Raw genomic sequence first — 17,867 nt, forward strand, 5'->3', positions numbered from 1 at the left:
AAGGCTATAGGAATCCCATGTGAAAGGTACTGTAAGTTTGACATTAGAAGGAAAAGCAATAATTATTATAGTATAGTATTAAAATTCAGGCCATTGATGATTTCTAAAAGATCAGAAGATATTGCTCTGGATCCAAAGTCAACCCAAAACTATTTGCATACCAGAAATAAATTTAATTAAATCTTTCCCTTGTTTACATCTTAATTATAAAATTTATTTCTTCCAGAAAAGAGCCTTATTGAAGATAATTGAATTTTACGATTATTGCAGATTTATTCAGAATTCATAGAGGTGGAATATAAAAAACACTTAAATAGGACTCTCTATCAAATGCGTCCCCTTTTGTATAAATAAATGAACACCATCTCCAGTTAAAAGAAGTTTTGGGGTCACAAAGTCCCAATTTGTGGAAAAAGACCTGGAAATCTTCTTTCCTCAGCCACTTCCCTTCTAAACTACTATGGTTTATTTCTCTGGGCTGATCTGTTAAATAGTCGCCTTCAACTTTTCTGTGCCCAAGGTTAAATATATTTCTCCAGTTCCTGCCTCATGTCTGTCCAATAGCATCCTCGTTCCTGTGGGAGAGCAGGACTGCCAAATCGGTCTGGCTTTAGTTTTTGTAAATTAATTTCCTAGCTGTGGGTTTTTAGAAAAGGGGAAGCATGCATGTGTCAGGATCCCCCCCCTCCCCCCGACACTGACCATTTATGTCTTACATTTTATTTCATCACCGTAAAAAAAGACAACCAGCAACAAACAGCAGATGACAACCCCACTTCAGGTGTCATTCTCACACAGTACCTCTTGCACATATCTCTTGTCCGTAAGTCTGTCAGTAAATCCTTAAGGAGCACACAATATAAATGAGCCCAAGCAAGAGCTTTGCGACAATTTTGGAAAGCAGTGTTGGATAGCTTTAGTCTTTCGTCTTGGATAGCTACTTGGAAACTAGGACATGCTAAAAAAATAACCCTGTCTTTAAAAAAAAGCTTCTTCCTTCCCATTTGTGTTAGCTAAAGACTTAGAATACACAGGAGAGGCAAAATAACATGGTTGTCTCAGCCTTTTCCCTCCTTTACAGTTTGTTTAGGAAATGCCTACAGATGTGTTCACTGCCCCTGTCTTCCCACACATTCTAAAGGAGGTAACCCTGATTGCAGTTTTCAAGGGCAGATAAACCAACTATTGACCAAGAATGACAATGTAGGGATGGAGTAAGGAGCAGATACATTCCTAATCCCATTTTAACAGACAGGCTTCAGGACAATGTACATTTAACAGTCACAAGTCAGAAGCTGACATGCATACAAAAAGACACAAATCAGAGGAAGCTGCAGGTTTGACATATACAGTACAAATTATTTACAGGGTAGTGTGCCCATGTTCACTGGAAAAATCTTTCTCCGCCATCATACAGAGCTGCAATTACACCTGTCTACCTGTCAGGTCACCTGTCAGTGAGTCTGTAGCATACCAAATCTAGGAAAATTACAATAATCCCTTGGGCCCTATCTCACAGGTGGAATGAAAAGCATCTCTCCTCCTACCAGATAAACACACACAAATTCCCATGCAGGACACAGGCAAGCCACACCAAACCTGCTAAAAAGATGAACAGGGGGAGGGAAAGACAACTCGCCTGCAGCCCTGGGATTTCTCTTCCTCCTGAGAAAAGTCTTCATCATCTCCAGGGTCGTCCTCGGCCCCCTCCCCCCCTTCTCCCTCCCCTCCTCGAACTGCAGACCAGGTCCACTTTGCCCACTGCACAGGCGACAGCATCTGCCACGGACTGAAAGACATCGTCCCTTGTTCTTCCTCTTCTTTGGGTGCTGCTACTGTGAACTCCGCAAGATGGAGGGGGGCAAACTCGCACAGGATCTGACAGCAAATGTGTTCTTTTTCTCTCTCTCGCTTTCTGACTAAAGCACGGATGTGGTTAAAACATCACAAGTCCCTCAACGACTGCCTCTGCCTTCACTTCCTCTAAAGGCATTCCCAGCAGCTTGTACTCTCATCACCAATGCTTCTCTTTTCCTCTAACTAGGCTAGAGCAGCCCTCCCCTGTTTGTTTTTTTTCCCTTCTCTCTCTCCTCAGTTTTGTAATCCCCTTTCACTCAGCTGAAAGCACTCTCTGAGAGCTCACAGCCTCCTCACTCCCTCTCACTCTACCTCTGAGCACTGAATGCCAAAGCAAAGATCAGCTGGCTGCCAGATAGTGCACACGTTCTCCAGCCCACAGACTGCCTGCCTCTAACTGCCCGCCTCCAACCCCCCCCCCCCCTCCACAGTTCTTTTTTCAGGGCCGTGCTATTGTCAAAGAACAGGGGGGAGTGGAAAGTTTCTTCTTTCAAAAGGCCAGCCGGTGTAATCGGCACACAAGCCAGGCATCCTTCTGCTGGGGATTGGCTGAAGCCAGCGCTGGAGGAGGAGAGAAGTGATGTCACTCTCACCAAGACTGGAAGCAAGTTTTTTTTTTCTTAAAAAAACAGAGAAGCTGAGGCTCGGCAAACCTTACAATTTCAAACAGGAGACTTGCTGACTGGAATGCCAAACAAGCTGGGTTGTCATGCTGCTGAAGTGGAGCTGCTTTTACAGTGAATCACAGGCTCCAAGGTTAAGTCATGATGTTTTCATTAGAAACCCAGTGAGTTTCCCACTCAACCCAGGCAGCCCTGGTTCTGCTGGCTTTCCAAGTAATAGAGACCCACTCCAAACGAAGGTAGGGATGGCAGGGAACACAAAGTTAGCCATCACATTCTGTACACACCCTAACACATGCACACACAATCATACTTATCTGACATGATCCAGTCTAGTTTTACAGCTTACTGTTAGCCGCAATCACCGTCTGTATTACAACTTATTTGCATACAGATCATTCATGGGCATTAAGAATATGTAAAACAGGATGAGTCACGCACTGTAGGTGTCCCAACAAGTGAGGCAGAATTCTCATCTGCATTAATGCTAAAATAATTCATCCTTTTAAACATGTACATTGTACTTGTAGTCATCTACAAATGCAGTGCGATGACATCAAAAGCCATATCTGCGTGAATAAACTGAGTTATAGACACACCCATCCCTTACATTTCACATGGAAAACAAAGGTTTCAATGAAAAAAACCATTCTAGAGTTCATATAGTACATAGCAGAACATACAGTATCACATACTGTATATCACATTTGAAATACAGTTTCCATATTGTCACTAACATAGCTGCATAGCTATAGTAGAGAAAAGGAATATTCTAATATTCCAAAAAGGGCATTTTGTAAGAAATATTTTGTCATGATTGAATAGGAATTCATCTGAATAGTTAAACTTGTTATTTCCAATGTTGTTACCTATACAGTGCAAGAAAAACTCCAAAGTATGATTTGATATAATACATCAATGCACAACTACTCTGAAAAACTACTTTAGTAGCTCATAATCAAACTCACAATAATACACATAATACTATTTTCTACAGGTGATGGAAATGAAGTCAAGTACCAACCCATCAGCTGCTGAGACATAGAACTGGGGTAATAATATATGTCTACCAAAAGGTCATAATTAACTTCAAACACACACTGTAATGCCCTTCTCCCTAATCCCTGGGAATCACAGTCATTGTTGTCAGATGCCTTATCCCCTGTAATTAAAGTCCTGTAAAAAATACTCCATTGAACTGCCTTGCTTTTTACACCACTGTGGAAGATGTCAATCATTCTGGGCTAACCAATCTCAATCTGCATTTAAACACTTCTACTGCAGGATATGGGATAATCATGTATTGCTGATGGACACTGAATTCAATGAATAGATTACCACATACTTAAGAAATGAGATCTGCAGTGTCTTTATAGCTGTGGCATCAAGGTGCATTTCTCTCACACTTCAATTCACCATCAGGCAGATGAGAGTCTGGATCTAACTAATTCAAATTCAATGAGCTTTATCGGCATGACCAATGAATTACAATGTTGTCAGAGCAATAACAATTAAAAAACACTTACATTGCAAACATTTATAACTAATGTCGGATACAAAGGTAGATAGTTTCAGATCACTCTACTGATAGTTCCAGTCCAATGCAGCGGCAAATTGAAATGACTTGCACCCAGAGTTAGGAGATTCTCTTGGGAGGTTCAATTAATAAAATTTGATATCAAATCTTAAACTGTAAGATGGGATAGAGAATTGCAGATAATTCAACCATGATGTTGTTCTTCTAATTAAAGATCAGTACATTAATTTGAAACAGCTAAGCATTGATCTATTTTGTAGTGAGGGCCTGCAGATCAAAGTGTAATTAACACCTTGATGAGTACAATAGGGGGCAGCAGTGACAAATCTTATGGCAGAATGGCTAATACATCAAGGTGTCCCAAGAACAACTAAGCCATTATTTAAACTACATCAACATAGCCCGAGATGGAGAGTAAGTTTATCTGAACTCTTGTATACACAGGAGAATGTGTAAATCACAATTTGATTTAAAAAGGAATCTAAGTCTAGATCTGACTTTAGCTTGTAATTACGTTATACTGTATGAGTTTTGTCTATTTTTTGTTTTTTTGTCTAATTTATTTCTAGACTTCTAGATGTCTAGTCTAATGTCTAGATTTTTATAAATCTTTTAGAAATCGTATTCTAACCTTTCTTATATAATGGTAAATGTTTATTATCATTACTAAGGGAGCAGCCCGAATTATTTCTACAGAAAAAAGTCTGCTTGTTTTATTTCCCATGATCTTAGTAAGCCAAGTCAAAATGGATACTGATCTACAACATTTCATGTACAACTTGTCAGCCCATTTGAAAATAGGCAAAACAGATATTTTTAGTTTTGCTGGAATTATACCTGCTTCAATTAATACTTATATTAATAATTATTAATAATTGCATGCACTTGTATAGCACTTTTCATCCCAAATGATCTCAAAGTACTTCACCAATGAAGTGCAGCTCCCATCTGAGTGATGTGACTTGTTGGTCTGTACTAAGAGTCCCACAACACATCGGATCCGGTGGAAAAGTACAAAAATACTTCATTGAGTGAATAAAAGAAGAATTTTAGGAAGGCCAGATTGTACAAGCTCAGCGTGGAATTAGCCACTGAGATAACACCCCTACTCTTATGAGAAAGAAACTAACAGTCAAGGCCTCAGTTTAATGTCTCATCCAAAGAACATCTCATCTTACATCTGACAGCACCCCTGTCACAGTAATGGGTGGATATTGGTGTGGATATTGTGGTCCAGAGGAGTCACCCACAGTATTAATCATTATCATATTTATATAGCCAAAGCCTCAGACATTACATTCTGCTAACAAGCAAAAAAAGTAAGAAAAATACTGTACCTGAAATAGTAAGAACTGAAACTGTTTAACCTCAATTGCACTGCTGCACACATGAATGAGTGTATTGTTCTGCACACTGTTGTCACTGGTGTCCATTAGGTTTGTCTGCACAAAACATTGACTCGTTTTTAAAGATACCTTGGCTCGCCTACAGGCAAGTCCACCTAAGGTGCAGATCCAGCATACCAATGTCACACATGTGTGCTTCTCTTGACAAGTGGAGTATGTTGGTTCAAGTACACAAGGGGAGGTGTCACATTTCAAACAACCAGAAAGAAATTCCCCAATGCAAGATACCAAATTAGTAAAAAAAACAACATACTATAAAAACCTTTAAAGACACTCAATTAAATGTCTTTGTTTCTGTATTTTCCCCTACATTTTCACTTTTTTTCTAAAACAAAATATCATATTCTGAATTTTATCATGAGAGCTTTATTTACTTTGCATCCATCTGTGTTTTTTGGCACAATTAAACCTTCTCAAGTCAGTGCTCCATCTCAAAATGCATTCTCAAGTGATCAAAGCAGTATTTAATGACTCATAGTACCTGGCTGAAGCTTTCTCAGGACTAAATCTGCTGCTCAGACACAAAGACAAGCTATTTACAAGCAAATACACACCACCTGAAAGCAAAATTACTTTCAGCTCATTAAACTTCAAATGGCTGCTTTGATCCCTGATTGTTTAGCACTGGATGCTTAAAACCACCATTCCGTATTAAAAAACAAGAAGAGTAAAAAATTCCTTAGTTTACTTTTCATTACGTTCAGATGAAAGCAACTTTGTTAGCCCATTTCTAATACCATTGAATTTATTTTTTAGGGCTGGTGTTCTTTATACATTAGTTAGATATTTGAACTGCACATTCAAAGCTCAAACTGTGAACCACCAAATCAGTAAAGAGATATCTACCAACTTTATTATTAATAACAATAACAATGAAAACAAAATAAGAAAAAAAAACTTTTTAATTGTATTTACCTGATATTCTCAAATGAAAAGAGTGGTTGAAATGTCTTTACATTATTAAAACATTATTATTGTGTTTTACAGTGTTTTACAGTATTTGGATTAACAATAATGTGACTTATTCAGACTCTGCTGTACTTTTTTCAGAAGAGTGTCCGACCACATTTCTGAATGTGTTTCAAATGAGACACATATTCCTAGGAATTACATAATCCCAGTTAGCCAGTCAACAAAGCTTTATCATAGTGCAAGATGCCTTTTTGTTTTTCTTTGCTAGCAAAAAGGTTGTACTAAGGTTGCACCATAGGAATTCCAGGAATTTCAAGTGTCTCAATAGGAGCGCTTCAGGCAAAACGGGCATTAATATTTAGGTGAGAGGGAAGCGATAACCTTTCAAAAGCAAGGGACACAGAGCTTTTTATTCTCAGGAGGCCCCCGTCCTTGAGCTGTGATTAAAGTTAACTGATCTCATAAAAATGGATCAGTGTCTCATGGATTTATGGAATAATAATAAGGGAAGGAACAGGAGGACAGAGAGTGAGAGGCCAAGCCCTTTCATTCTCTACACATGAGTGAGCTTCATTTAATGGAGTGTACAGAGCTGCAAAACGCTAGGTTTTAAAAATGAAAAGGACAGCAGCAGTCGCAAGATAGATTGTTATGTGCACTACATTTTAATATGGTATAAATAAGCTTTAATGGTGATCTGTATTGTTGTTTCTAGAAGTGAATTGGGCTATGTTTTTCTATATAAAAAATATATAATGTAAAAAAAAATCAGCTTGTGTTAGCCCTGTTTATAAATATTTGCTGTGTTTTTCTAGTCCGTAAAATGTAGTATTTTGATTTACCAAAAAGAATAGTGTAATTAGTGAATAGCTAATTCCACTTAATAGGAGTCTTACAAGAAAGGCAAATGACTAAAATGTCAAGTCAAACTGTCACACTTTTCACTATTAGATACCCACTTTACTATGGTTACTGGTCACAGGTGTGATTCCCAGCCCTTTGAAATCACAAGCATACTTTTCTGGAGTCTCTATTTCCATCTATTGGCACTTACAGTACTCTTTAAGGCAGCAATAAAGTACATGACTTCCAAACTAAACGTCTACTACATACTACTACTACTACTTTCATAGTATTAACCTTCCATAGTGAATATTTTTTAGGAGAGGCATCTCAACTAAAGCAGAAAGGAAAACTGTTAATTGCGATTTGGACTCCTCATAACTTCCCCAAGTTCCCACTAACCAGTGATAATTAACTTCGATAAACGCCAGATCATATTACTCCTCAAATTTCTCAGGGCAGCCAAACCCAACTCTCACTTTCACCCTTACTTCTGAGAGAAAACAGGGAACAAGGAAGTGCTGTTGGCATGCTTTCACCTGGTGCCAGAAACAAGTACACCAGAGCCTCCTGAATAAGCTCAATCAGTAAGGACACTCGCCTGAACCCAGCCTGAGCTCTATGATCACGGGTTCGAGCCTGGGTCATGTCACTCGCCAACTGTGACTGGGATTCCTCGAGGAGCAGCAGGCCATTGACTGCGTGTGACAGAGAACTGGGTGGGTTTCATCAGGCAGGGCTCTCTCGGCTCATCATAGCAACACAGATCCCAGTCGGCCTCCTAGGTGCTTGAGGACGTGCTCCTGTCAGTCTCCTCCAAATGATGTTGAACCTCCAATTACCTGTGACATGTTTAAAGACAAACTGCTCTAGCGTGAGCAGGCTGGAGGATTCTGCCTGTGTTTCCTAATTGTCTGCTGTATGGGGTTGCAAAGTTTGTAACTTAGAGCTGAGGTTTGAAAAAAATCAATTGCTGATTATAAATTTATAATGAAAGAAAGAAATAGGCAAGCCAGGATACAAAGTGCTTGCTGTGCAGCTCATCCGACCCAAGGCGCCAGTTCTAAAAGACTCAAAATCCACGCTGGACAGATGTTTTCCATTTGGATAGCCTGCAGCCTGTTAAACATTCAAAATATATGTTGAACTTTTCTAGGATTGCTTCAAAAAGGGTTTATTAAAATCAAATTTGCCTGAATTCAATATTAACATTTTAAAACCTTCATGTCCAGCAATGTCAAAATCTAGTGTAAACGCTTCAGTTTATTCTGGCTCTTTTTCAGTCCAAATATTTTACACATTCAATTAGTCAAATTATGGAAATGAATCATTCATGCCTACTAATGAATACTTCTGCATTAAAACATCTCATATCTGATGCAGTTTCTTCAACATTAAAAGGGAGAGAAAATAAAAAATGAATAATATCTATCTAATTTTATAATTAGATGAAATACATATAAAGCAAAATCAGAAGACTATGTACAGTAGCACTCCAGTAACTAGTCTGACACACCTGACTTAAAGGACCTGCCTAAAATCACATATTGACAGACCTCCCTTGAGCTTTCTTGCTTATACCTTTCTACTATCATTACTATCACAGCACCCACTGCCATTATTATAAATATCTTTAACAAGTTTGAGATTTAATGTGGAGACAGAGCCACAAATGATTAAAGTGATAAGATGTATGTGAAAAATAGTTTCATTAGGGAAATATGTGCATTCAAATGTTATTTTTAAATGTCACCCTAGGTCTCCAGTCTATTTAAAAGACAAGGTGAAAGTAATATTTCAAATACCACATTAGAGTAAACGAGTGTTTTATACCACTTTGAGGTTTAGTTTTGTTTCTCCATGTTGCAGCCATGCGGAGACACAGTTGCAGAAAAAGTGAAAATAAGAAAGCTACTGCTAGCTTGAAGGGAAAGCCTCCCTCTACTGGCCAGTCTAGGTTAGTACTTTCTCTTTTGAGTGCTGTTTCTGCAGGCTCAATCTGTACTAGAAAGTACTGCATTTGGACTAGGGCTCTTCACGCTAAATTTCCCACTTCAGATCTTTGACTGTACTGTTGTAACAAACAATCAAGAGGAAAAATCAATAAGAGAATCAATTTAAACTAAGCAGAAATTGTATAGGGCTAATAAAGAAACATTAAAAACATTAAAACTAGAATCAGCGACATTCTCAACTTTGGAATTTTAGATGCATATTTTGGTAGATAATACATATCCAGGGAAGCCATACAAATCATGCCAAAATACTCTGCAAATTATCTCAAATGAATACTACTAGCCATTTTGCTTGTCTTGTGCATGCCAAACACCCTCTTCCAAGTATAAACATAATGATTTCCGCAGAGGTAATAACATCACCGATGTTGGCTCTTCTAAATCTCTCTTTTCAAGAAAAAAGTCTGTGTGTGAGAGTGGAGTTGATAAATTCAATACTACCGAAGAATAAACCAAATGTTAATATAATGTCACAGTGCCTCTTCAAAACAGAAGAAAGACATTAAAAACAAGAAATAAAAACCTGTCAGGCAAAGCTTTAATTTACACATTGTAGTGCTAAGACACCATTAAACTCTTGTGCCAACAGTTCCTCTAGCTGGCATCAACAAAAGCACCAGCTGGCATCAGTGAAAGTCCTAGTGAAAGACTCCTCTGCTGGTTCATCTCCAGCTGTCACTCTGGTGTGCCTGTCCAGCTTCCTGCACCTGTTGCACTGGGCCTCACCAGCCAGGTTGTAACCCCACCACCCTGTGCCCACACACCTGTCAGTGACCTCACAGGCAGTGTTTGACCCCTGAGCCCAAATCCCCGGTGGAAAAGCCTGGATGAGTATCCTTTTGACAGTCAACAGTCCTATTAATGAACACTAATTACATTATGTATTCTATATTATATTAAAATAAACCAGACAAAGATATTAAACAAATTACAAGATGTATATAAAAGTGTTAGTTGGTGATAATTTTTATTTGTAATCACAAACATTTACTATTTTATACTCTTTGAGGGCAACAGAACTGAACTAAACTGAAACCAAACACAACCAGACTTATTGGGCCAGTTTGATGGAATCTGATCTACCTACTATGGATTGGCTTCATTACTCTGCTCTCCTCCCCACTGATAGCTGGTGTGTGGTGAGCGTTCTGGCGCACTATGGCTGCCGTCGCATCATCCAGGTGGATGCTGCACATTGGTGGTGGTGGAGGGGAGTCCCCATTACCTGTAAAGCGCTTTGAGTGGAGTGTCCAGAAAAGCGCTATATAAGTGTAAGCAATTATTATTATTATTATTATTATTATTATTATTATTATTATTATTATTATTACTGTTAGTCTGACTTACATTGGTGCCTTTATCCAATATAATTTACAGACAATAATTGGACTTTATGTAATAGGATATTATACACTTTGTCAGCCAGCTCACACACATATCAGAAGGGGGCACTGTTGGGCGAGATCATCAGGGCACAGTCTTGCAGTGAATGCTTCAAAGATATGATTACTGCAGCTCAGTTGCATTTTACTAAATCACTTGTTTGTAGATCTTGACCTTTCCTGACACACTGTGGTATTTACCCGCAGCAATCAACCAGGAGATGCATACAAAATCTGACAGTGAGTGCAGTGGCATATTAGAAACCCTTAGACACAAATGATCATATTCAAAAACAAGACCAGTATTAATGTATCCTACTGGTTGCATAACCATAACCCATGTGACTTTTAGGTTAAAAGACACTGAAAGAAGGGGGTTGAGACATCCTGATGACATAAGGACTTCTATTTTCAGACACTATCCTTCCCTCCTGTTACATTACAGCCCAAAGCAGTTTGTTTTTGCAACGTGACCTACAAGCCATCTGAGTTGGGAACGAGGATGCCATCTAGTGGCAAAACAAGACACTGTTCCTCAACGACAGGACTAATGAGATGATTGGAAAACATGCCAGCCATTTAAAGGAGCAATCCAGAAAAGTAGGGTGCTTAGAAGAGAGATAACTATCAATATTTTCAGGGAAAATGTTCACATGGCCATTTTGGTAAACAAAAATGCTGTGATTAGGCAATTATTCTTGATTGAACATAGTTCATTAATCCTTTGACAAGCGTTCCTGTACATGTGACAAACAACTGTAAAACATCTCTTATGCATTACTGACATTCTCCTTCACTCCACGGTACTTTATAAAGCACTTAGCAATGTACTTCATAATTGTGTATGAAATATATCTGGGCATTTATTTATTAAGACCAAAAGAGTCATGAAGAGTGTGACATTTAAATACTGATCGTTATATAGTACACTCTACAAGCAACCTTGCCTTTTCCCATTTCTGCTAAAGAAAGCAGGGCAATGAAGAAATAATTATGTGGAAACAAAGCAAAGCTGGAGCTGCCCTGAGCCTGAATGCTAATGATGTAGCTGACATTAAGAGATTGCCATGGGAGTAGAGATAAATCAGAATTTCAATCCTGCTCTGTAAAGACACTTATATATGACTCCTATAGTAATTGCATCAATTTTAATTTTTACAAACAGCAAGATCTTTATGTGAGCAAGTATCATGAAACACCATTTCAAGCTTCTTATCTTGTTTTGATTACATTTGGATATCCAAATGTGGAGTTCAAATAACACTAACAACATTCGTTTTTTTTCTGTGCCATCTGTGCAATTTGTAAAAGAGTCTACAGCCTTAAAACCTCTAATGTATCAAAATCCAAACTAATACGTCTCTCATTAATTTCCCTGTATTGTACATGACAGTAAAACCTAATGATAACCAAATCCGGCATTTCCAGTGAAAACTACTTCACTGACGGTGATCAGATAACCTCTCTACTGCAATAATACTCCTTCACTTGGGGGAGCAGAGACGAGAAAGGAAAATCCAAACTTTTTTTGCGTTCTTTATTGGTGCTAGATATTGGCAGTTCATCTGTTTATCTCCTCAAGACTGAGTAATCCTTCTCATGTCATTTAGAGATAATCTGTGATGCTGTGATTCGTGTGAAAACAACAATTGCTGCTTCTGCTCAAAAGGCCAGAAATAATCAGGTTTTTACCCCTACCACCAGCCTGGGATGTAAGGTTTCTGCCTTGAAACCCTTGACAGTATACATTACCTCACTCCTAAAGTTTGTTTCCATAACATGGGCATTCTTATGATGTAAATACCCATTTCTGGAAATTTACATCATAAGGCCAAAATAAAAACCATGAGATATACAAATGTTAACGTAAAACAAAGACAGTTAAAAATGATAAATGCCAATTAGTTCAAAAACCTGGGATTTGGGGTTTTTAGTGTTTCTTAATCTTTCAGATGGTACCACTGTTAGGAACAATTGGTAACAGGAATGTTACATCTGCTATCATCACATACCAGAAACAATTAATGTTTTTCCAAACAAATGGGAAAACAATCACTGGGGATACCATAAAAATATACACATAACCGATATACTCTGTGTATTTGATCTTTACCATTGAAACAGTAATTGTATTATAGACCTCGTTTTAAAGTAATAAAATAACTTCCATTTGGTTATTTCTACACTGTGTTGTTTGAAAATTTACAACACCACTCTGCAAATACCCATTGAGGTACTGTTCACTGAGCAAATTTAAAAAGACCAGCACATGGGTGCTGTGAATAAAAACACAACATAATATGCACACTCCAAACAAATACGACAAAGTTGAAATAATCAAGAACTCTATGTTTATCCGGGTCTACGTCTGTTTACAGTGGATAATAATCTTGAAATAACAATCCATGGGAGTTCCCAGGCCTGCTCTGTATTTGTAGGGAACAAAGAGCTGATTGCTGTTGTTCTCAGTTCCTCCTTTCTGCCTGGATTAAATCAATTTCCCTGCATTCAGCCTGACACAAGGATTGGGAGAATCATCTGCATATTTTCTGTTACAGGTGCACAAAACTCAGTTCCAGACCTTCCAAACAGTCACCTAAATACTTCAGGTACCTGTCTCCTAAACAGGTAATACATAAAAGGACCATTTGTACCACTACTTCTGCAATGTAAAAGCAGAGAAAAGATACAGATATAGGTATAATCAATTCACCTGACTGACACTTTTTATTAAAAAAATAAAATAATTGTTCAACAACACAGCTAACACTGATTACCCTTATAGCAGCTGGGGAAGATTTAGGTCCAAGAACTCTTGTCATTTAGGGAAACTGTGTAGCCTCCTGCCTCTTGTAGGGTTAGGGTTAAGATTAGGGTTAGTTGTCCTCCTGATGGGAGATGGATGTGAAACTCTGTAAGTCCCAGTTGCCCCTGTTGCACAACAAGACAAGAATATCATGGCCTGCTCAATCCCACTAAAAGCTGGGGACACTTGGCCAACAGCAGATCAGTGTCTGGGAAATGCCAACCACTATCAACTAAAGACCGAAACAGCAATGTGTGGACTAGAGAGGTCAACATTTACTCCCACCAAGCACCTGCGCTGGCTGCAAAATTTCAGTAGCCTTTTTTTTCCATTTCTTAAGTATTAATATGGTGGTTTAGCATGAAAGGAAACTAAGATACCCCTGACAGTCACATTTCCTTTCTTATTTCTAATCTAGATTCCTTGAGACACTTCAGATTGCAATTTCTGCAACACAATTATCTCATCTTGAAGGTAAGCATCACCCAGCTGTCACAATGCCTGGAATCAATGTTTATCTCTAATGAATTTAACAGAACATCACATGTTAGTCCATGCTCATTTACATTTCAATGCATGACACCTTATAAAAGAGAAATCAGACTGCTGTGCAGTTACACATTATATTTTTAACGTCTGAAAAATGCCTGTCAGGTTTTTATTATTGTATTCTGCAAACAGAGATCAGAGAAAGAAAGCAGATCTCAGTTTTCTAGTTCAGTGGATCTTAGGTATAAAGAGATATAGCCTACTTAATTCTTTTGGTGCACTAAATTATTTATGTTGACAGATTTATTTTTTATTGAGTACAAAGTGCATGTTAAAAAGAGGCAACTGAAAGTACTCCTAAAAATACCACTACACCAAAACATATTTAAGGCCCAGAAGGAGATGAAGACCTGGACGTTTTTCAAAAAACAGATGAGCATAATCAGCTTGTTATCCGGAATTGTGGGCATGAAAGGATGGAAAACAAATTGTCTTCAAACACATTGGGAGTGAGTAGCTCATATTTCTAGAAATGCACGAGGTAAACCTTCAAGAGGTAAGAATTTATGGTTATTGCTCTGTGATGCTGGGCTCTTATAGGGTAGTTCATTTTCAGATATTTCCTCTATGATCCATTTCCACTGTAGAGTGAAAGATAATTGTTGACAGGCAGTGTGTGGAAAAACAGTGGCAAGTAAGTGTAACAGTTGGGGAAACAACACAGAAATCATTTGGTTGCTATGTCTGATTTTATCTATGCTGGGTAAGGAAGAGAAAAACAAAATATTAATCTCTTGACTGTTTTCTGGGGGGAACCAAACAAAATGTCAATTTCCTCAACATCTTAGCTCCCCAGTGCAACTTCACAGAAAATGCCTCTTCAATCAAAGGGCTCCTTTCTTTTTGCAAAACATAGAGAGAGTTCCTTAAGCCATGATAGTAATGTGTAACACTTAATAATGCCGGTTATTGGATAAAATGAATTCTATTTTGGTGAGTCATCACAGACCACAGACAGAAGGGCCTCAGTGCTCCGCTGCAGTCAAGTGCTGCTTATAGATCAATTAACACACACAATAGTGTTCCTTTAAGAAGCAATGAAGAGCCTAAAGCTGCTCCCAGATGACTGTTATTTTCACAGGTCATTTCATACAAGACTGTTCTTAGAAGGCTTCAGTGTGCTGCAGGAATAAATAAAATATGACCTTAAAAGTAAAACAAAAAAAGCACATGATATAATTTAGATTTCAGGCATCTATGTATCTATCTCTTTTTAGGCTTATTTATAAGTCAAGTAATTCTTTGTCTAAGGATAAACCAATGTAACCAGACTATACAGAACCAAATTTTGCATGAGATCATCTGTTTATAAATTATCAGAAACATAGTTATGCCTTTCCTGAATTCCTTCTAAACATAGGTATTAAATTGAAGAGGCAAATGCATTGCAATGGTTACCAGCCAGCAGTGTTTTCTAAATTAACATTACATCTTGGTCCTAATTCTGGGAGATCCTGAACTCTGAACTGTGGTCTCTGACATTCCTACCTAAGTTTAACTGAGACCAAAAAAGTTAACTGGGAATACCAGAGAGACGTACGCTGTGACAGGAGAGTGAGTGTAGTTCTAAAAAGTCTGGGTAGAGGAGAGGCAATAATCTTTTTCACTGCCTAGCTGTTTACAACATTGACTTCAATTAACTCTAAGCTCATTAATATCTTCTCTTTTGTGCTGGTCCATGGGAATTTTCCGAATTCCCCCCTGGACACTCTCCATTCAACATTTAGGATTCGGTTTTTCAGCCCTGTATAAGGGGACCCATAAATCGATGTGTTCTCCTGGGACACGATATTATTGTCTGCGAAAAGAAACAGAAGCAAATGCGGACTTTCACTGGCAGCTACCTTGCAGAGAGACTGCAACCCATGCAGAGGCACCATAAACTGGCCATAAAGCACCATGCCAAACCAAATTGATTCAAATGTTTATAGCAGGAAAGCTTTGCAGTGAAGGCACTTCCGGTCTTTCCAAGGTGCCCTAGCATTGTCAGAAAAGCCTTGCCCTTAAATAAGAGCAGTCACTCTCAGAAAAAGCAGACTGCAACTTTCCCTTTCTGCCATTTGACACTAAAATCTTGTTGCAATATAAATCATGTTTACTTTAAACTATTTACCTTGTATTTCTCCGGGCAATCCAGTTAATACACATGAAGACACAAGCACACATCAATGCATGTAGTCTGGGTTGTCAAATATCTGAATTATAGTTTTGCTTTACAGCTGTGATACAGTAAGTGCTTCATTTGAGTTTGTTTTGTGGGTGTGTGTGAGTACGTAAGCAATATAGTCATGCATACTGCGTACTAGATTCCTAGTTTCCAAATTAAAACTCATAAAATAAAGTCAATCACCTACTCATCTCTCTTCTGAGTAAAAATAGAACCAGGTTTTGCAATTCAAAACAGATTTTTCTCAATCCAGAATTAAAAAATGATACTAACATACAGTGCACAAATTCCTTAAGACCTCAGATGTTCCACAGAATACAGTATTTGGAGCTCCAGTTAAAAGCTGTCTGATGCTATGAAAGGAACAGCTTGTACTGTATGTCCTATGAGTTGAGAAGCAGGCTTGTTAAGGGTTAATGAAGCAGTAAACAAAGGTCCGACATGGGAGATCTCTGCAAGATTGCATTTACCCAACATCTCAGAAAGACATGCTCAGGGCAAAACAGCTAAATCAACACTTCACACAACATGTGAAGCAGACAGTGTTCAATTAGACAAGCGTTGGCACACATAATACTGATAAACACATACAGTAGAAGTAAAAACATTCGTGTGAAATACAGTAGGTCATTGATAATAAACACCATGCAGCACCAACACCCGGTACTGACAGGACACCACTGACATCAGGGCTTTTAAAAATGGCAGGTTAAATTATAATAAGAGCACTGGAAAAGCAAAACATTCACATCTGACTTCTCATGTGACAAATAATCTTTGTGTGGGGAATAATGTCCAGCCACCAGCTTTATAATGAGAAGCAGCAAGAATATTTTCTGACAGCTAACAAAAGTTACAGTACATGACAGAAAAAAAGACAAGGGCTCAGAGATCCAGCAGCTAAAATGGTTGAAAATATATAGGAAAGACGAACCAAAAAGTTTCTCACTTACACGCTGCTTTCTTTCTGCCTAGGCAAACTGGCCGATCCAGTTGGCTTCTTATGCTGCGAGAGTGAGCCTCCCATGGTTTCTACAGTGCGTGTTCTCCTTCCCTGCCTCTCTGTTGTGCTTGGCGGTGTCCCAGGCTGGTTTGTAAGACTTCCCAGAGCACAGGCAAAGGTGGCTCATCTCATCCCCATCCCAACCCTCTAGCAGTCGAGCACAGTGCTGCAGTGCAACTGCATTGTCGGTCCACAGGCACGGCTGTGCTACTGATCCCCTGCCAACTTTCTGAGCCAATCACAGGTCCCTCTCACGCCGGCCAGCCCTTGCAAGGCAGCGCACACACATGACTGCTCACTCCGGTGAAACAGGCTACGGTCACTCGGAAGGAATTAAAACACTACGGAGCGTTCTACAGAGCACGAGGAAGGGAGGGACTGCTTTTTCTCCCCAAGGACAGACTTTGAAATGCCACACAGCAGATCCTGGAAGGCTCAGATGGAACATAGACGGGATTAAGGTTGTTGTTGTCTAAAGGATTAACTCTTTCCTTTTGTGCTTTATTTGTAGTTTGGGTTTTTTTAGTGTGTCATCTACCTGCCTTCCCACAATGGTCCGTACTGCCTGTCAGAGTTCCCATACATGTAGCAAGAGTAACATTAGCATGAGAAAGCACTTCACACAGGCTGGCATTGTGTGACAGGGGCTCTTCCTTAGACCTCTCTTTCTGCTGGGCATTCAGAAGCCATTGTGTGTAACATAACAGAGGGCAAAAGGGTCAATATGCAAAATTAGATTTTAAGTCTACTCTCAGCATTTTTGATAC

General features: G+C 38.8%; 1 protein-coding gene across 5 annotated transcripts in view; it reads right to left on the reverse strand.

The window, feature by feature from the left end:
* tacc1 (transforming, acidic coiled-coil containing protein 1) overlaps positions 1–17,867 on the reverse strand; it is a 64,883-nt gene that overhangs the window by 34,834 nt on the left and 12,182 nt on the right. For 2 of the 5 annotated variants that reach the window (XM_006625498.3, XM_015339335.2), the window contains exon 1: positions 1,640–2,266. The exons of 2 other annotated variants lie outside the window; for them this stretch is intronic. In XM_006625498.3, the coding sequence (XP_006625561.1) occupies positions 1,640–1,800 (161 nt within the window). In that variant the 5' untranslated portion in view covers positions 1,801–2,266. Of the gene's footprint in view, positions 1–1,639; positions 2,267–17,050; positions 17,419–17,867 lie in introns of those variants that run through there. One more of the 5 variants, XM_015339511.2, reaches the window with a different exon arrangement.

The sequence above is a fragment of the Lepisosteus oculatus genome, chromosome 2 (assembly GCF_040954835.1).
Source record: "Lepisosteus oculatus isolate fLepOcu1 chromosome 2, fLepOcu1.hap2, whole genome shotgun sequence".
NCBI lineage: Eukaryota > Metazoa > Chordata > Actinopteri > Semionotiformes > Lepisosteidae > Lepisosteus > Lepisosteus oculatus.